The sequence below is a fragment of the Manis pentadactyla genome, chromosome 5 (assembly GCF_030020395.1).
Source record: "Manis pentadactyla isolate mManPen7 chromosome 5, mManPen7.hap1, whole genome shotgun sequence".
Lineage (NCBI taxonomy): Eukaryota > Metazoa > Chordata > Mammalia > Pholidota > Manidae > Manis > Manis pentadactyla.
The window spans coordinates 177,945,699-177,965,649 of NC_080023.1; the positions used below are offsets into that span (position 1 = coordinate 177,945,699).

Below are 19,951 nucleotides of genomic sequence, written 5' to 3' on the forward strand. Positions count from 1 at the left end.
AGGCAGAGGGCTGGCAGCCAGAGGGGAAGGAGTGGGTGAGAAGAGAAAGAACAGAGAGGAGGCAGAGGGCAGAGCCATTATCCTCAGTGCCAGCTGCGTGGCCAGGTCCGCACAGGGGTTGGATGGCAGCCAGGGCCTAGCCTGGGCAGACCCAGGGCTGTGGGGTGGAGCTGGGGCCTATCCTCTGAGGGTCTGTGAGCAGCTCCATGTGACCACTGACCTTGGTCTGGCCTGTCAGTGGCCACGTGGGTACTGTGCCTCTGTCCCCCACCAGACCTCTTGGGATCACCAGCTTCCCATAGCATAGGTGAGCCCGGCTCCAGGATCTTAGCTGCCTGGGGCCGGCCTGAGTTCAGAGGGGAAGCCCTGGGCTCCTTCCTGCACCACCACCCTGGCACCCTGGCACCCTCTTCCTTCTTATATCTCCTTTTCCCTACTCGACCTGTGGCCCCAGGGGAGTCATGCCCTCTGGGGATGCTTCCCTGATCCCCACCCCACCGACGTGGGATCTCCACAGTCCCCACATCCCCTGGGCATACAGCAGCCACCCTCTCTGAGTGGGTCCTAACCCGGCCAAGCCAGGAGACACGGCTGCCTGGCACAGGTGTGGGTCTGGGGCTGTAATTCCATCTCATGGGAGCTCTTGAAACTGGGAAGCCATGGGAGACCAGCCAGTCAGCACTGGAGCCAGGCGAGGGGGTCAGGGCCTCCGTCCTGCTAGGGGAACACAGCTGCTCCCCAGGGCAGCAGCCACAGGACTCAGGTTGCAGAAGCTGATGGTTGCTGTGGATAGCTGCGGCAGAGGAAGGGCACCCAGCTCTCCCCATTGTCCCTTCTGGGAGCTGCCAGGCTGCGACATGGGGTGGGGGGTGGGGAGATTGGGGAGCTAGATCAGCCAAAGCCTCACCAAGTTCAGTCCTGGGAGGAGAGGGGGGACAGGGTACTTTGGCCAAGTGCCTGCTCTGTGCCAGGAGCCTCCTCACATAGGGAGCAGCAGGCTAGTGTCACCGAGGGTCACCTGGCCCACCTCCTGGGCTAGGGGCTGGGAGGGGAGCAACAGGAGGAGACTGTGGCCTACAAAGTTTCCTGCACAGAGAAGGGGCAGAAGTGGGAGAGGCAGGGCATGTACAAGCCTCTCCCTTGCACCAGAGAGGGCACTTCTGGGGTCCCCTTGGTGGGCATGAAGAGGCCCGACCCTGTACAATACCAGCCTGCTGCCTCGATTTGTTCACTTACTTTTTAGACAGCATTCATGGCCACATGGAACCTGCCATGGGTCAGGGACATTCTGAGTGTGGAGAACTAGACAGAAGCCCTATATTCAGGGATGGAGCAGGTCCCGCTGAGAGATGGGCAGGAGCAATTCTGATGGTAGAGCAGACCCGGAAAAGGGCTTCCTGGAGAAACAGCTGATGCCAGGGCTGGGCAGGGAGAGGCAGTGTGAGCGTGGGGCTGTGCCAGTAAGAAGGAAGGCTCAGAAATCAAAACAGCGGGCAGGACAGAGGGACATGGGGGTGGTGGGAAAGATGGCCAGAGCTGGAACCACCTCAGTGTGAAAAGAATGCAGTGCTACATTGTAACTCAAAGTACAGAGCCAACGCCCATGCCTGTGTGCTGGTGTAAATACGTGGTGATGAGTAACCCGAAGTCAAAAACAGTCGTTACAGAACTCCAGGAGGTGGAGATGAACCCCACACATACACCTTGAGTGTGGACTGGGCTTAGGGAGCCCGCCACCAGTGAAGAGAGGAGAGAGAGGGATGGTGAGGAGCTTCACAGTGGAAGTGTGGAAAGTGGAAAGTGCTGACAGGCAGCACCTTCGCTGGGCACTGAGGTGAACATCAGCCAGGGATGTCCCCGGATGTCAGCCACAAGACACAGTGTAATGGAAAGGCACCTCATCTTGGCTGTATTCTTCCCCTAAACTTGTAACCTGGTCTAACCTTGAGAAAATGAATCCAGTGAACCCAAATTGAGGGGCAGACTACAAAACACTGGACCAGTACTCCTCACACCTGTCAAAGTCTGAGAAACAGCTGAGGTCCAGGGCAGCCTGAGGCAGTGCGGCTGTTCGGTGCAATCTGGCGCCTTCGGTGGGCTCTTGAAATAGAGGAAGGGAGGTCAGGGGAAAAACTGGTAAAATCCAGATAGAGTCTAGACTGCATTTAAGGGGGAAAGAACCAACGTGGGCTCCGTAGCGCTGACACTGCACTACAGTGAGGCGAGATGGTCCAGGAGGGGAAACAGACCCAGCAAGCTACTCAGGGCTCTGTACTCTGCCATCTTGCAACTTCTCTGGGTATCTAAAAGTATTCCAAATTAAAACATTTACGTTTAAAAAGCAAATCTCCCAAATCCAAGCACTCCATCAAACACAACCTCCCCTTCAGACCCAGTGTCAGGCCATCTCGGCCCCAAGGCTCTTTTCTGGCCTTAGGATCTGAAGTTTGGAGGCACTTGGCTCTGCCCACCCTCAAAGCACAGGCAGAACGCAGAGGCCACAGAACCACTGGCCACATGTGTGGCTGCATGTTGTAAACCAAGACTTGCCCAAGGACTCGCCCAAATGCTGCCCTGAGAGAACTGACCTGACTTCAGCCCAGCCGCGCCCTGCACCAAGCTTATCCCTAAAGGTGACCCCAGCCTCCTCAGTGAGTCCTTGCTGCCAAGCCACAGAGGGTGTGGGATGTGCGCTGGGCTACCCCATTGCCATCTTTTGCCTGCTGTTAGCCACAGTGGGGTCGCTTTGTGGTGGAATCTCTCCTCCACTGCAACAGTTTGAATAAAATCAGTCTCGCCACCTTTTACAAGCGTCTGATGCTACTTTTGTTGGCATTCGCCACCAGCCTTTGCCCTCTGCCTGTGTGTTTGCTTCTCGGGTGTGTGTGTTCTGCACGTGTAACCATGTGTGTCTGTGAATGGCGTCTGCGTGTGCCTGTGTGAGGATGGGTCTGTGTACTTGTTTAGAGGTGGCGTTCATGTTTGTGCAAGAGCGTCTGTGAATGTGGGTCCTGCGTGCTTTGGTATATTTTTGTCTCTCCCGGCTGAGTAAACCCGTGCCTGCGATCCAGGCCCAGCACTGAACACTGAACAAGAGATGGCCCTGCCCTAGTCTCAGGAACAGGGCCAGGACGCCCCCCTGCATAGGGGAAGTGGGGATGTGGCTGTGGAGATGGACAGGGACAGAGTGTTGTTCAGCTTGAGCCGGGGGGGGGTGAGAACCTTTTGGAAGGGTCCTTGGCCATGTGGGATGAGCCAGGCTCCAAAGGCTGCCAGGCTGGGGCTTCTGGGCTTTTCCACAGGCTCTAGGGTGCCACTGAAGACTTTTGAACAGAAGGGGCAGGCTGCTCTACTAAAGATTCAGAGGGACTTTCAGGATGTAGAGCTGCCCTGCCCTGAGGGAGCCAGAAGGGGTGCAGATGGGGGGGCCCAGCAGGTGCTGCTGCTCAGGTCTGAGGAGGGAGGCCAAGGGGGAGGGGAAGCCTGGAAGGGAGCAGAGCTGGCCTGGGCCCCTGAGACGAAGGGGGGGTCCCCTCCTGGAGGCCACTGGGGCACACAGCCCCCGCCCCAGCACGGCTGGGTCAGGAGAGGTCGTGCACAGCCAAGGTGACCTCAGGACCTCCCTCTTGCTCACGGGGGTTTCATATGTCACTTGGGCAGGGGGCAGGACAGGGACCCTTCATCAGGTTGCCTGAGCCCTGGGCAGCTCCTGCAGGCTGTGCTGTGCCTTCAGCCTGGCCCTGTATTCCCTCCCCAGCCTCCTCAACCTCAGGCACCAGCTGTGCCTCCCGCACTCTCCCCGAGCTTCGGCTGAGGATTGGGACCTGAGGTGTTTTCTCTGGGCCTCAGGGTCCCCATTTTTAAGATGGGGCAAGGTGATCTCCGGTCCAACCCAGGGGTGAATGCCCCAGTGAGCACTCCCTTCCCTCCGCGTGGTTCCAGCTGGAGCCAGCCCCACTTCAGCCGGCAGTGTCACCTCCCACAGAGGCCCTGCTCGGCTCAGCCTCCCGTCTTTTCCAGGTCAGCCGGGCCAGAGGGGGAGGGAACATTGCAAAGGAGATGAGCACAGCCTCCTCCAGCAGGGCTGGTGGGTTGGCTCCCATCGTCCCTGCCTGCTAGCCTGCTTGGATGGCCTCAACCCACCTCCCTCGCCACCCACCCTGAGCTACACCTGCAGCTCATCTCATGACACACAAACCCATACCCCACACCCTGCTTTGGACTAGAGAGATTGCTAGCTGAGCACCCACACCTACACTGAGCCTCCACCCACCACCAGCTCCATGTGGTTACCGCCCAGCCTACCAGGGACCAAACATAGCCAGTTCTCTGCCCACCCCAGAGCCTTTGCACCTGCTCTTCCCTCAACCTGGAACACCCTTCCTGCTCCCACCCACTGGCGCTTCTCAGGCATCCGTGAGGACTCATTCCAACCCTGGCCTCTGGCCTGCCAAGACACTCTTGCTTGGGAAGAGGACCCTGAACATACAGGGCCCTGCCTCTGGCCTAATCCCTGCACCTGCTGTCAGTCCTTTGCCCCCTCCCTGTGCTCCGTGAGGGCAGGGCCTTGTCTGGTGCCCCTTTGTCTCCTGGGGCCTGAGGGCTCCAGGGTCAGCCTGGCCAGAACTAGTATCATCACCCCCTGTGTGATTTTGGGTAAGTCACTGATTCATCTGAAAGAGCTAAGCAGCTTGGAAGGGGCAGCAGGACACAAAAACAGCCCCAGAAGAAGCTGCCTTACCTGTCAGCATTATCATCCTAAAGGAGTTTGACCAACATTGAGTGGACAGGACGCAGGCTGTGGGCTGGATGGGGGAGCGGAGAGTGAGCTCTGAGGCTTTCTGCTGCAGTTACAAATTGAGGTGTCCTGCTGGGATTTAGGATGGAGTTACCCCAGGATGCTGCAGGTAGCCCCAAGGCTGACAGACCCCAGGACAGGCCCCATTGGAGAAAAGGGGTGGCCTGATGAAAGCAGAATGAGAATGGGGGCAACGTTCCCCTTCTCTGGACCCTCTACCCTCCAAGAAAGGTTCAGGTAGGGTCAGAGGAGAAGCCCAGAGTGAGGGGCTTGAGGAGACATGGGACCTCGGCCAATGCCTCGGGGGGCAGGGGTAGAGCTGCTAGAACCAGCTGGAATCAGCGATCTCCCACCTGGCCTGACCACCTCCGCCTCACAGACTCCAGGCCCTGGCGGGGTCCAGGGCTGCTCTGAGTCCCGATCCAGTAGCCATGCTGGGAGGCTCTGTCTGCAGGAGTGACTGTAGAACACAAAAACCAGGTTCCACCCCCCCCCACCCCCCCACAGCCCCAGCTGCCACAGGCCGTGCGGGGCTCTGGCCTCTCCTCCCCTGGGGGTCCTGGTGCCGGGGTCGTTTTGAAAACCAGAGACTGGAGGCCTTATCAGACCACAGGTTTTCCTGAGGAAGGAAGGGTGGACCTCCGGGATGGGGCGCCTCCTCTGGGCGTGCCTGGCCTGGTGGAGGGAGCACACACTGCCCATCCCATGGGGAAGACAGCTTCCGCCTGGGAGACCCCAGCCCGAGATTCAGCCCTACCCAGGACAGCCAAACCCCAAAGCTCAGGTTTTAGGAATGCCCAGGGGTGCATTTCCTGAAATCACAGGACATTCTAGCATTTCTGGGAGAGCACCCGTAGCACCCCCATCAGAGCCTCAGAGGGTCTGTTCCTGGTTCAAACCGCAGCTCCACTCCAGCAGGTGCCCAGTGAAAACCCACACCTATGATCACCAAGAGCCATGTTCCAGGACAGTCAAAGCCACTGTATATTTGTAACAGATCAAAAGTGGAGAAGCAGTAGAGCAGGTAAATGAAGTGTGGCTGTCACACAGGAATGCTGGGCAGCCACAAGAACCACCATCTTCAATCACAGCACCATGTGTCAGCAGGAGTGGAGTGACAGGCACCTTCAGATTCAGTGTCCTGTAGCGTGGACTTCAGGCTGGCAACAGCCTGTTTTCTTGACTTGGGTGCTAGTGACAAGATGCATTCAGCCAATGAGTATCAGCCATATACTTAAGTCATGTGAACTTTTGTGTGTGCATGTGCTGCTCAGAAAAATCTAGACAAAAAGTCACCTCTGACCCCTCTCTGAAGGAGGAGTGGTCCCTGGACCCTCCGCCTCCCTCCCTGATGCTTCAGCATCCCACCCAGGCCCCTAGGGGAGGCTCCCAGGATCCCCCACGCAGGGTGGAGGCAGAGAAGACAGGGAGGGCAGCCTTGGGGGTGGTGGGGGAGTGCCGGGGGCCTTCCTACTTCTCAGGCTGGAGGTTTGGAGGAGGGCTCAGGCCGGGCTGAGTGTCCAGGGCCTGACTTTGTCCTTCTCAGGAGCAAAACCCAGAGGAGCCACTCAGGGTGGGAGTCCTGCAACTCACAGGTAGGGGAGCCCTGCGGATGTGGGGCCCACCCTGCTGGAGCCCGGCAGGCTGGCCTTGGAGTGCTGGCGTGGACCTGGGGACTGCCTGCGCCTGCTGGGCTGGGGTGCCTCCCGCCCTCCTCCCTCCTGCCATGGCCTCCGTGCCTCTACCCCTTCCGCTTCCAGAGGCCCCAGGACTATTTTTAACTCTGCTGGGCTGCCTGTGCTGGAGGTGGACAGACCCTGGGGGGCTGGAGGTGGGCAGGAGAGAAGGCCCAACAGCTACCTTTCTGCACCCACCTTCCCGGGGTCCAGGCTTTTTGGGGGATGATCATTCTTGACTCTGGAGAGAAAGAGAACCCCACCCCACAAAGATAGAAGTACCCCGAGGCCACACAGACGCCCAGAGATTCAGACACATGCCGGGATAAAGACTCCAATGTACGTGCATGCTCACGCACGCAATGCTCAGGGACCTGCATGGACAGACACCCAGAGACTCAGCAGACAGATGCACACACAGGGACAGGTCTCCACTCAGCCCTAGCCATCCCAGACACCTGACCCACCTGGAAACACACACACTCTCGGGTACACACGCACAGAAGCCCAGAGCACCAGCTGGGGGTGCAGGACAATCTACCACACTCATGGATCCACGTAGGGCAGAAGCCTGCAGGCAGGCTGCTCAGCCCCCCCACCCCAGTCCCCAAGTACCAGCTCCAGATCCCTGAGTGGGTGCGTACCCTCTCCCCATATCCTTGCCCCATGTGCTGAGGACAGGAAACCTGAGACAGCTGCGGGGGAGGCAGCTCATGGCCAGTGTGCTTCAGAGCAGGTTCGGCCCCTTCCCCTTCTTTCTCCCTGCTCCCCACTTCCCCTCTCCTCCCCCCGCCTTTGTTCCGTGGAACAGCTACACCCTCAACCCCACTGGGGAAACTGGAGTTTGTCCTGGAAAAACCCCAGGTGCTGGGCTAGGGAACTCTGTTCTCAACATCCGGGTCTGTGGGTGGGAGACAGATGGGGCTCAGGACCTAACAGTTGAGGGGGGGCATCCGGTTGACCTCCAGCTCCCCTCCACCCCGCCCCCTACCCCCCTGCCCCTGGAGCCCCAGAGGGACAGAGGAGGGTGGGGAGTGGCCTGGAGGACAGGACATCCTCTTGGCAGGACACAGGACGCTATGCCGGAGGTTCCCAGCCCCAGTCAAGGCCACAGGGGGAAAAGGTTACTGGGGCTCACCACTTCCAAGGGCAGCCAGTGTCCTGACAGCCAGTCCAAGTTAGTTCAAGTAGTGACTTCAAGGGCGCAACGGAGCCGGCACCAAGGAAACACCCACCCCTCCTCCCCAGTCCCCATCATGGTCAGCCAGGATGCAGAACAACCCACACACCTATCTTGGGTGGCACCAGCTTCAGGACCCATCCCTGGGGAACCCCACAGAGCATGGGGGAGACCAGGAGGACCGGGAGGTCACTGTCACTTGTAATGGGGAATCCTCTGCCTCCACGGGCTTGCCTCCACCTCCCACTCGGGAGCCCACTCCTCCGGGGGCATCCTGCAGCCCTCTGCCCTAAAGCAGAGGCCTCAGCCTAACCTGGCCCACCCTTGCCCAGGACAGGAAGCCAGGGACAATCCAGCTGGTTGTAAGGCCACAGGGACCCCTTGCTCCCGCACCCACGTCCTATAGGAGACAGCTGTCGAGTCCGGCCTTCCCTGAACTGACGTCAGCTGGGACTGGCTGACGATTTGCTTACTGGTCTGGGAGAGGGGGGCTGCAGGAGGCGTTTGAAGGCAGCAGATCAAAGGACTCCCTGCAGTCACCCCATACAGGCTGCCAGCACCCATGGGGCAGGTGACTGTCCCAGGGGGCTCCTTAGCCTTTGCCTGTCGGCCAGTGGGGAGTCCAGACCAGAGACACCCTGCCTCTTTGGGGATGCCCAGAGGGCTCCACCCCTTCTCCCACACTATAGTCCCCTGGCTTCAGACTCATGCCCAACAGGAGTGTGCCTGCTGGTCACTCACGGAAGTGTGAGCTGGTCTGTTCTAGTTGCCCAAGTGGGAAATGCCTCATCTGTAAAGGTGAATACCACAGCACACAGCCTGAGTCAGGAACTGCCTCTGCTCCCCTGAGTCAAAGTGACCAGAGGAGATATGAAGCACAGAGTCACCACATGACCCAGCTATTCTGCTCCCACGTGCCCACCCAGGAGAAACAGCACTTCTGCCAAGAGCCACCCATCCAAGAGGCCTGTACCATCTTGCCCTCTTCTTCCCCACCACCTACTCTCATTTTTCATGGATCCCCTGTCTTTATATCTTTAAAAAACTTAAGTTTTACTTAATTTACTGATACATATGAAGTATAATTTACATTCAGTGATATTCCCTAGTTGTATGTATAGCTGGAGGAGCTCTGACAGATGGCCCGTGCACCCCACTCCCCTGATCAGAATGTTCCTGTCACCCCCAAAAGGCCCGTAGCCTCCTGACACACGTGCTGTACCCTGGCCTCTCCCAGCCTGACCTGCTGTGTCACTATGGTTTTATCTTTCCTAGGATTTCACATGGACAAAACCATACAGCACATGGTCTGTGTTTTGTGTCTGGCTTCTTCCCTCAGCAGAATGCTTTTGAGAATCATTTTGGGTGTCATTGATTTTCTCCTTTTCTTCCTGTTGTATAGATGGGCCGGTTTGTTTATCCTTTCGCCATTTGACTGACATTTGGGCTTCTGCGATTTGGGCCATTATAATGCCGCTGTGAGCACTGGAGGGCTCTACGTGAGCACACTCTCCTTCTTCTGGGTGAGTCCTGGGGCGCGACTGCGCAGGCCTCCTGCTTCTGGTTTTGTGAATCTTTGTTTTCTTTCATCTGCCCCACCAGACTGTGTGATCCCCAAGGGGCAAGACCTCAGCTGCATTGCTCATTGCCATGCCTGGAGCCCAAGACAACTGCTCACCAAGAGTGTATTCTCTATAGATGTTCGTCCACAGAGCAGATGGATGGATGCATGCTGGTGCCTGTGCACAGGGTTTTGGTGGCAGTGTTGGGGAAGTGGTGATATGGGATTGTCCTGCGATGGTGAAGGCTATGCATGCCTCCTCTGTCCTTCTGGGGACATTGAGTGCCAACACCCTAAACTCACCCACGGAGGTGCCCTGTAGGCCCTTCAGCCTCCCCACCTCCAAGGACCCCGTCACACCTCAGAGCAAGCTGCCACCAAAGCCCACACCCACCCTCAAGCAACTATTCCCACCTCCTCTCTCCGTGGCCTCACCCCTCTTTGCCACCTGGCCGTGACATGTGGTGAAGCCATGACTTCCCACACGCCCTTCACTCCAGGAACAAGCCTCCTTTCTTCTACTCAGCCTTCCTCTCCCTCTGGCTTCCTTCTTATCCAGTTTAGACATCATATTTTCTCTCAAAACTGCCTGAAGTACTAGCATTTCTATCCTCTCATGGCACCATCTGGAAGGGCCCCAACCACCTCCTTGCCTCTGTCAACATCTAAACCTCCACTCATGCTGGGAAAATCGACCCTATGGAACTGCTGGCGTCGGTCAGCATGCCCTGGAGTGGACACGCAACCCCAGGGCTGCTCCACCCTGCCTGCTCGCACAGGGAAAGGACAGATGCATGCTGGCCTCCGCAGCCTCGCAGCCTCTCTGCCCTCTGCCCCCTGCCCCTTCCTCCCACCTCCCTCCCTCCTTAAAGCCTTGACCTCTCTGAAATGCAAACCTGGCGTCTGGAACTGTCTTAATGAGAATCTTTCAGTGACTTCTGAGAAGTGGCTTCCTTTCAACCCCCTGGCCCCAGCCTACAAGCCCCGCCTGATCTGCCCCCGCCAGTTCCAGCCACACCAGCCTTGTTTCTGTGCCTCCAAGACGCCAGGCTCCCTTCAGCCCCAGGGCCTCTCCCGGGGTCAGGCCCCCACTCCACACTCTAGTTCACAGCCAATTCCTCCCTCTTCCTGGTCTCAGCCCCTGGCCCCTCTTCTGCCCTTCCCCTTCAGGTCGGTGGCCACGGGGGGTTTGCTCCCCCAAAAGACCTCCTTTGGGTTTAACCCAACTTTGTGCCCAGCAAGCACCCTGGGGGCAGGGATGGATATGCCCCACTTAGTGCTGTCTCGCCACCAGCACAGCAGGTCCTCAAGGGATGGCTGCAGAGTGGCTGGTCCTTGGGGATAGTGACAGGGAGTGACCGGAGGGTGGGGAAGTTTGGGTCACCACCAGGCATAGAGCAGTGAAGGGAGACAGAACTACCTTCCTCTGGCCCTCCCAGAGGCCAAGGCAGGAGACAGGCCCAGACTCACCAGCCGAGGTAAGGGGAAGCCCACCCGGACCTGAGGTCCACCCTGAGGGACCCAGGAGACTCTTGCCTCTGAAGGCACTTCCTGGGGCTTTCCAGGGGGCTGTGCCCACCCATGGGAGCCTTTGCTGGCGGGCAGGGACAGCACACCGGACATTTCCTGCTGGGCCCCAGCCCTGCCGACCAGCTTCTTCCTCCCCCGCCCCAGGGGCTTTCCGCGGAGCTTGAGGCCCGCTATTTTTAGCTAAAGAGAAAGGACTAGTTCCTGACCCCACGGCCTCCCCTGTAGGAGCCTGGGCAAAATCAGGGCTTAGTTTGAGCCCCAGAGGCAGTCCCTTCCTTCCTTGCCAACCCCCCCAGTCCCCACACTCAACTGGCACCTAGTGCAGGGGGAGAGCTTGAGGCTTGGCCTCCCAGCTGGTGGGCAGGGGCTTGAGCCCTTGTGGGGGGAACCCAGGGCCTGGGTGGGCTACTGCCCACTTCCTGTAGCCACACCCGAGCACTTCAAAGGCCCTGGCAGCCCTGTGGTCATTCCTGGGCTCCCACGCAGCCAGAGGGGTGGGGCTGGCGCAGGAACCCCTGGCAGCTGGGTCCTGCTCCCAGCAGCTTGTAGCTGCCGGGTTGGGCGGCCCTGCGGTTAGTGCCAGTCCCCAGGGGAGGGGACAGGAAGGGGGATAATGGGGCTCTCTCCTCTGCTCCTTCATCTTTCCCGCCCACTGCCTTCCTGGGCGGCCCTGTCCTGGAGCAGGGTCGGCCTGGGGGTGGTGAAGCCTCCCTACCTATGTGTGTATGGGGTCTACGTGGGGTCACCCTGCAGTGCAGTGCCCTCCCCCTTAGAGAAACCACAGGACTCAAGGTGGGGGCTGCCGGCTGGGTGAGGCGGGGGCAAACAGGCTGCCCCCCTCTCTCCCCGCTTTTCTGCCTGAAGCCTGTGGGGCAGCTGAGAGGGGAGGGCGCAGAAGGAAGAAGGGCCTACTTGTCTGGGCCTCCGCAGGGGTGGGCTGGACAGGGCTGGACGGCTCGACCACCGCCGGCTCCCCAGGGGCCTCGGCGCAGGAGACGTGGGGCAGCCGGAGCCTCGGAGCAGCCGCCGGGAGTTCAGCCGCCGCTGAGAACAGAGAGGGCAGTGAGCAAACGGGGGAGGAAACTTCCAGGGTCCCCTGGGGTCGGCTCTGGGACAGTTGCCGTTTTTAATCTGCGCAAGAGACTTAGAAGGAGCCGCGGGGGCCGTAACCTAGATCCGTTCGCAGCAGCTCCGGAGGAGCCCCTCCCGCACCTGTGTGCCCGCTGGGCAGGGGGCCCCGGCTGCCTGTGCCAAGGCCTGAGGCCAGAGACCTGAGTCCACGGGGATGCGCGGTGGCCTTGCTGGCCCCCGCCCTGCCTCCAGGCCCCTGCACTCTGGGGGCCCAAGTCCCCAGGGCTCCCATCCAAGTCAGGAAGGGGCCCTGTGGCAGGGCCCGCAGCCCCGACTCCTGGGCCTAAACGGAAGCCGGCTTCCAGCCCACACACTCGGGCAGGTGGGAGACCCGCTGCAAAGAAGGCGGGCCTGGGGGGGTGTCTCCTGGCAGCGCCCTCCGACTCCGCACCGGGACCGCGACTCTCGGCTGCCGGCGACCACCGGTCGGCCCTCGCTGACCCTGTGTGCTCGCGCCCCAGGCTGCATCCCCCTCGCGGGGTGCGGGTCCGCCCGGGCCCCGGGGCGCTGGGCGGGGCTGCGCAGGAGCGGCCGCCCCGCCGCCAGAGACGCGCGCAGCCCGCTCGCCGCGGATCCCCCGCCGCCGGCGCCCGCTCCCCCGGCGTTCCCTCGGGGCGGCGGGGCGGACTGCCCCTCTGGCGGCCCGTTCCGCCTGGGCGCGGCCTCAACGCCTCGGGAGAAACGCTGACGGCCCCGCGACCCGAGGGGCCGGAAGGGCAACCTCTGTGCCCCGAGGCCCCCGGAGGAGTCAGGCCCCAAGGGGCTCCGCTGCCTTTTCCCGTCCCACTGCTGGTTTTCGGGGTCCCAGACCGGCGAGGCAAGGTGCGGCGGATCCCGCAAGGCCGAGAGCCAACTCTCGGGGCGGAGAGTCCCCCTCCTGGCCACTCGTCCCCTCGCCCGCCCCGCGCTGAGCTCCGTCGCCCAGGCCCAGCGCTGGTCCAGGATCCAGGCCACAGTTTCTCTCTGGCTCGTGAAGGCGCGGCCCCAAAGGTGCGGGGGGCGGGGGTGTTCTCCAGGGGCCGCGAAAAGCGGGATTGGATCGCCCGGCTGGCGGAACGGCCTCTGGCGCCGGCCCAGTCAGTGGCTAGGATGAGTGGCAGTCGCTGCACTTAATGCATGCACACCCGCCGATCCCGAAGCACCGAGCTGCCACGCGTGACTGCTTAGAAAACCTGCTTCATAGGCCTCAGGCCCTCGCAAGCTTGCGGAAAAGCAACCTGCTCTTAACACACTCCCCTTTGGTTCAGACAGGTGCTCTTAGAACTCACTGTATGGGGAAAAGCACTCAGAGGCCGGGACCCTTGGAGGAGGGTCCTCGTGGCAGCCACCGCTGCAGAGGCGAAGGGTCTAGAAAGCCACGAGCCCACCACCGAGGATGCACTGGGGTGTCAGCAGGCACCCAGGGAGGAGTGTACCACTGGCCAGCCACAGTGTGCGTGATGCTCATGAGAAAGCAAGCTGCCCTGTAATGTGTACACCATGCCCGTTTTTATAAAAGCAAATGATAAAATAACCACCCTCACCAGCATTGTGTATTGTGCTTGTTTGTAGGCAAATAGGAAAAGGATACATCTAGGTTAGTATCTGTGGATGCCAGGGAGGAGTTAGAAAGGAAGGGTAATTTTTTACATCGACTCTCCCTGGTTGCAGTGAGCCTGTTACATGCTGAATGACTTAACAGCAATTAAACACCTTATGTCAAACCTGTTGCTGTGGGTTATAGGTAGAAAGGGTAGGGCCCTGCTCTGAGGTGCTTGCAGCCAGGAGGGACCTTGGGCCCCAGGCATGCAGTGATCTTTCCAAGTCCGTGTATGGGACCCCAGGGACCACCACAGGAGCAGAGCCCTGACCTGCACACCTCGGGGCGCGGTCCACCCACTGGAGTCTACAGAGATGGTGCAGGCTGTGTACCACCGAGGGGAGCTGAGCCCCAGGGAACTCTGCCCCTATCAGATACAGCCCCTGCAGGGCTTCTCAACCCAACACAGACTGTATCCTGATGGTGGGGCAGTGTGAGGAGAGACTGAGACTGGCCCTGCAGGGAGGCAGGAAGGAGAGGGTGTGGGTGTGCACCACTCCCCCACCAACACCATCCTTGAGGGTGCTGGGTAATTCTCTGTGATTCCAGATGTTCAGCAGCTGTCTTGGCTATTTCCGCCCCTTTTCTGACCCTGCATCCGCCAGGAAGTGTCCCCTCCTGTCCTCAGGCTCTGAGCCACCCCCCACCTTCCTTGAACCCCATTTCCTGAACAGAGGCATTTGTGCCGACTCAGCTTCCCCTCCCACCAGGGTGGCTTCAGCTTTCCCAAGGTCCATGCACTGCCCCCAAGCTGGACAGCCTCTGCCAGGGGCTCGGATCCTGGCCTCCACCCCTCCAGCCTCTGGGACTGGTTTTCTCTCTTTCCCTCCATTTCTCCAAGGTTGGCTCCAGCAGCATAAATCAGGGACTCGAGGGAGGCTGGCCAGGAGGGAGCACTACCTTTGTGGGGGAGGGTGGGAGTCCTGTGGGGCAAAGACCAGAGGTCACAGAGCCCTGCAGGCTCTGAGAGGGTAGGTATATGCTCAGATGTCTGCCTGGCAGACACTGAGGGTGAGGGGGGTTGCCTGATAATTGGGGACAGAGCCCCACCTTCCCTGAGCAGATGGGGTGGGAGCACAAGAGGTCAGTCTTGGGGGCTCTTCTGGAGAGGGGACAGTAGAAGGAGGAGGGCTCCCTTCCTGTCACGTGGTTTCCTGTCTCAACAGAGCTGATGGTTCTGGGGCACCCAGGCTCCCGTGGGCTGGGGGCAGGGCTGGTGGGGTCAGGGGCTAGGCCAGACACAGGGTAAGGACCTCAGGGGACCAGCAGCTCCAGTCTGCTGACCTCTGCTCCTCAGAATCCGGTCTCTGGCTCCCCTCCTCTGAGCTTCCTGCTCTTGATCTGGGGGTGGGGTCGCCAAGGCAGGTGGGCCTGGCTGCAGGAAGGCCTGTATTTCCAGATGCAAGTTTCAGAGCCGGCCAAGATGAGAAACTGCCCCCAGGAGGACAAGGCTCCTGCAAGCCCAACCTTTCCCTGGGAAATCAAAACAGAATATTGTGTGTCCAAATAGTGTGCGGACAGTCCTCCAGGACACCCCCACTGTGCACTGTGTCTGCCTGATTCAGGCTGAGGAAGCTGTGGGGCCTTCTGCTCTGTTGTCGGTGGCCACTCTTATGGTCCCACAAAATGAGCCCAGAACCTCTGGATGTGCATACCCTCCTCCCACCAGCAAGGATAAACAGCATCCAAGTTTATGACAGAGGCTCCTGGGAGAGTAAATGTCCCTACCCGCCCCCAAGTTTTTTCCATCCCCACCCCTGACCACAGGGCTGGGGTGGACACTTCCAGAGGATGAGAACCACCAATCACCAAGGGGGGGCCTCAACATAGCCCTCGACCCCATGTGGGTACCCTGTGGGGTCCCTCCATCATGCTGCCGCCCAAAACCCAGGGAAGAGGTGAGGTGGTTGCAAGGCAGAGGGCACAGGAGCAGAGGCCCCTGCCCAGGTGCCCCAGTGGGCCCTGAGACACCCACTTGGTCCTCAGGACCTGGTCAGTGAGTAGAGCAGCTCAATATGAAATAAGGGCAGGATAATCGAGAGAATCTAGATCTCACCTGGCTGCAGAGAAGGGTGCCAGGGGTAGGGTTGCCAGATTTAGCAAAAAAAGCACAAAACAACAATCCTCAAAACAGGATATCCACTCTGATATTCAATTGAAATTGAAAATTCAATTTCAGATAAACATTTTTTAAAATTATAAGTATGTCTCATACAAAATTTAGGACATACTTATACTCAAAAAGTATCTGTGGTTTATCTGAAACTCAAGTGTAACTGGGTGTTCTATATTTTATCTAGAAATCCTCCCAAACCACTCAGTCTGCCAATTGGCCCCTCCTGCCCCCCATCCCCTAAGGAGAGCAACAGTCATCAGTCTGCTTCCCCAACCTGGTGGTTGGGGTCTGGTTGGGCTGGCAGTGGACCCAGACGTGCAGAGCAGGAGAGAAGGCTGGGATCTCTGGGACGGGCCTGGCTCTGGGCCTCTGAGGGTCTGGCCGGGTTTGCCAAATTTCCTATTTCAAGTCCAGGCAATGGTACAATGAGCCCCCAGGGTCTGGCTCTTCTGTGGCTCTTCCTGGTGGCCTTTAACCCTGCCCCTTTTTTTCCTCAGGTCGGCTGGTCCTCTCTGGTGAGGAGAAAAAGGGGAAACCACCAGAGGCCTCCAGAAAAGAGGAAGGTACAGCTTGCAGGGTACAGTTTTAGGGGGAGCAGGGCTCAACCAGGGGCGAAAGAGGAACACTGGCCAGGCAGGCCCCACCTGGAGAAGGTCATCGCCTCTGCTGGCGCCAGTGGAAAGAGGATCCGGAACAGGCAGGGGGTTTCCAGCTCGTGCTCACCCTCGGTGAGCTTAGGTGTGGAAGGGCCTGGGCCACAGGCCTTGAGGAGCACTGCCTCTCTGCTCCTGCAGCAGCCACCCCAGCTGGCCTCTGGTTCTCCCAGAGACAAGGCTTTTTGGGTTTCCTGGCTGCTCCCTTGCACTGGGAGGGCTGGGGCACAGCCACTTGGCACAGGCCAGGGCAAGGGACCGTTGCCCCCAGCCTTCTCCTGGAGACTACCTTGTCTGCAAGTTCTCACACAGCCTGATCCCCAGAGCTATTTCCTGACCCTAGCTGCCTTCCCCACCAGTGTGGGCACTTCAAGAGGTGAAGGAGGGTCCCACAGCAAGCTTGTTTCATCACATGCATTTTTACCAAGGAGACCCCCCACCCCAATGAGGTTAAGGCTGTTGATTTCCAGCCAGCCTTTCCATCTTCAGTTTACAAAGGTGGGTGGGTGCTGCTCAAGGTGTGGGTGGGCCTGGGTGTGGGTAGGAGGCAGGTGGAGCAGGGCGCTGGGAAGACGCAGGGGAAGGGGGGCCACGGGAGGGTGTGGCCACCTGTGGGGTCCTAGGGCTTGCATCCTGGGGGCAGGTAGAACTTGAGGTCCACCACACCAGGCAACTCCCTTTGTGCGCCCATCACCGGGTGTTGCCTCTTCCCTCAGTAACAGTGACTCACAAAGCCTGTCCACACCAGGTAGATGCTACCTCCTCTGGGGCCTGGAAGGCCCAGGTCACAAAGGCCATTAGGGCCAAGCCCCGGGGAGGCTTGTCCCCAAACAGCCCCTGCACGGCACTCATCCCTGCAGCCGCCCATCCGGCGGGGCCTGGGCCCCCTACCACGATTGCCACCCAGCGGCGACTGGGAATTAGGGCTCTTGCGGAGCGCCACGTAGCCTCGACACCCATGTGTGTCGTCTGCTTCATGAAGGCGCTGGTGCACATGTTCAAGATCTACCTCACTGCCAACTATACCTACAACTTCTGCAGCTGGCCAGTGGACTTCTGCTGGGATGACGTTCGCACCGCCAGCGGGGGTGGCGGCAGTCACTGGGCCCTGACGTGCACTGCAGCTGTGGTGGGCGTGTGGCTGCTGCAGGGTGAGGCGCTAGGCGGGGTCGCAAAGGGTCGGCCGCGGTGTGGGGCTCGCAGCCAGGCGCAGTGCCTCCTGCAGTAGATACGCGAGCTGCCCTGCCAGCTTGCCAGCTACTCCCTGGCCCACTCGCTGGGCCGCTGGCTTGTGTACCCCGGCTCCACGTTCCTGATGATGCATGCGCTGCTGCCGCTCCTGCAGCAGGGCCAGGAGAGCTCGTGGAGCGTTACCGTGGCCGGCGCACCAAGCTGGTAGCCTGTGACAGCAATGAGATTGACACCATGTTCATGGACCGCCGCCAGCAGCCGGGCAGCCACAGCCGCAGCCTACTACTTGTCCGTCATCTGCTGCGAGGGCAATGCTGGATTCTACGAAATGGGCTGCCTGTCAGCGCCCCTGGAGGGGGGGTACTGGGTACTCAGCTGGAACCACCCAGGCTTCGGGGGCGGCACAGGCACGTCGTTCCCTCATCACAACGCCAGCGCCATGGACGTGGCTGTCAAGTACGCGCTTCACGGCCTGCACTTCCCGCCTGCGCACGTGGTGGTCTACGGCTGGTCCATCGGCGGCTTCACGGCTACCTGGGCCACAATGATGTACCCGGAGCTGGGGGTGCTGGTGCTCAATGCCACCTTCGACGACCTGGTGCCGCAGGCCCTAAAGGTCATGCCCCAGAGCTGGAAGGGACTGGTGGTGCGCTCTGTGCGGGAACATTTCGACCTCAATGTGGCAGAGCAGTTGTGCCGCTACCCGGGGCCAGTGCGGCTGCTCCACCGCACGCAGAAGGAAGTGGTCAGCACCTCGGGGCTCCTGAGCCCCCTGCCATCCAGCGACTTGGAGGGCAGCCGCGTCAATGAGTTGCTACTGCGCCTGCTGCAACACCGTTACCCTAATGTGATGGCGCGCGAGGGCCTCGCAGTCGTGATCCGCTGGCTGCGCGCCCGCAACCTGCCACAGGAGGCCGCCTTCTGCGCGCGCTACCGCGTGGATGACGAATGGTTCCTGGCACCGCTGCGTTCCTACCGTGCGCGCTCCTACCGTGCGCGCTGCAAGGACGGGCAGGACGAGGAGGCCTGGGGGCCGCATGGGCTCAATTTCCCCTGGTTAGTGGACCAGAGCCTGAGCCCCCGGCGGCGCCGGCAGCTTGCGCTGTTCCTGGCACGCAAACACCTCAAGAACATAGAGGTGACTCACTGCGGTCCCTGGAACTGGAGGACTTCCAGTTGCCCTGGAGGCTGTAGTCCATGCACCCCTGGCGTGTTTGTGCATCCTCACACCTTCAGAACCTCAGGTCCATTCTCCTCCCCTCACCCCAAAGAGTAAATCTGGCCCTCCTAGGGATCCTGACCTGGTGTCTCGGGGAGGGTGGGCAGTAGGCAGGGACCTGGTGCTTCCCCTCTCTGGGGCAATCCCTCTTCCCCTCTTCCTCCTCCTCCCTCCAACACCTGTGGATGTCCCAGTCTGCTCCTGGCTCCTAAAGGGAATGCAGAGATTAACCTGACCCTGTTTTGGCAACACTGTGTAATGGGTGCCTCTGGTCACCTGAAAGGGTGGTGGATACATGGACTATGGGACCCCATGAGGTGTCCTTCCCCAGGCCTCGGTTACAGGGAGAGAAGATGAGTGCTGAAAGGTCTGTACAAGTCATCCCTAGCTGTAAAAGGGCATTGGCATCGGAGGGCTACAAAGCAGGTCTTAGCAGTTCCCCTTCCCAGGAGTGTGATGTGCTGCATAGTAGGGTCCCCTTCCCACCTCCAAACTCCTGGCTTTACAGGAGGGGTTCACCCTGGGACCACAGACTCAGAGTAACAGGTGCACAGTGGCATGTCCACACACCACACCACCCACTCACTGCTGGGTAACTCCTTGAGCCTGGCCTGAGCTGGGCTTTGTTCCTGGCTCAGTGGTGCAAAAGAGAATGAACAAGCCCTCTGCTCACCACCATTCATAATGCAGTAGCTCCTTTACCATCTGCCGTGAACTGCACAAAGAAGGGACTGCTAGCTGTCCTCAGCCACTGGAGATAAAGGCTGGTCAGGATGGGTGTGGGTAAAATTGTAACATTTCCAGAATATCTCACCTGGCTTTAGTATATCTGCATATCAAATGGATTTCAGAAGTGGAAAGAAGTATGGCTTTAGTGCATTTGCGTCATCCTCAGGGGTGGAGAGAAGTTCATCCATATCAATGGGTAATTACCTGGGCAAGGAGGGCTTATCTGCACCTGAGAGGGGAGGGGAGGGCCGGTTTTGCTGCTGCTGGAGCAATAGAGATGGGCGGGACTGCAGTTTTGAAAGCAATAAACGGGTTTTAAACTTTATTTCTCCCTTTGACTGATTTCGGTTTTTAGAGGTATTTTGCCCCGGGATTTCCTCTCTCCGGACTTACAATGGATTAAACAAGAAACTCTGAAAAAACTGAAAGAAGGCAAATGAGACAGACATAAAATTGACTGCACCAGAGCAGGGCGCAGCCATGATGCCCCTGGGCCAGTGCAAGCAGAGGTTGGTAACTAAGGAAGACGCCTGTCAAGGACATGAGCCTTGAGCTGATGTAACCAGATGAAGGAAGGGGCTTCCATGC

General features: G+C 59.4%; 2 protein-coding genes across 2 annotated transcripts; both read left to right on the top strand.

Annotated features, from left to right (window-relative positions):
* The first annotated feature begins 9,451 nt into the window (after nucleotides 1–9,451).
* Nucleotides 9,452–13,373, top strand: LOC130684005 (collagen alpha-1(I) chain-like). Its single transcript, XM_057503297.1, has 4 exons — nucleotides 9,452–9,533; nucleotides 11,610–11,807; nucleotides 12,022–12,866; nucleotides 13,128–13,373. Exons 1-4 carry the CDS (start codon nucleotides 9,452–9,454, stop codon nucleotides 13,314–13,316), a joined length of 1,314 nt encoding a protein of 437 aa, XP_057359280.1. The 3' UTR covers nucleotides 13,317–13,373.
* A 2,349-nt stretch (nucleotides 13,374–15,722) lies between these two features.
* Nucleotides 15,723–19,856, top strand: ABHD16B (abhydrolase domain containing 16B). Its single transcript, XM_036900846.2, is given in 4 exon segments — nucleotides 15,723–17,579; nucleotides 17,582–17,703; nucleotides 17,705–18,569; nucleotides 18,572–19,856. Coding segments are annotated over 4 exon segments (1,422 nt in total). The 5' UTR covers nucleotides 15,723–17,182; the 3' UTR covers nucleotides 18,610–19,856.
* The last annotated feature ends 95 nt before the right edge of the window (nucleotides 19,857–19,951 follow it).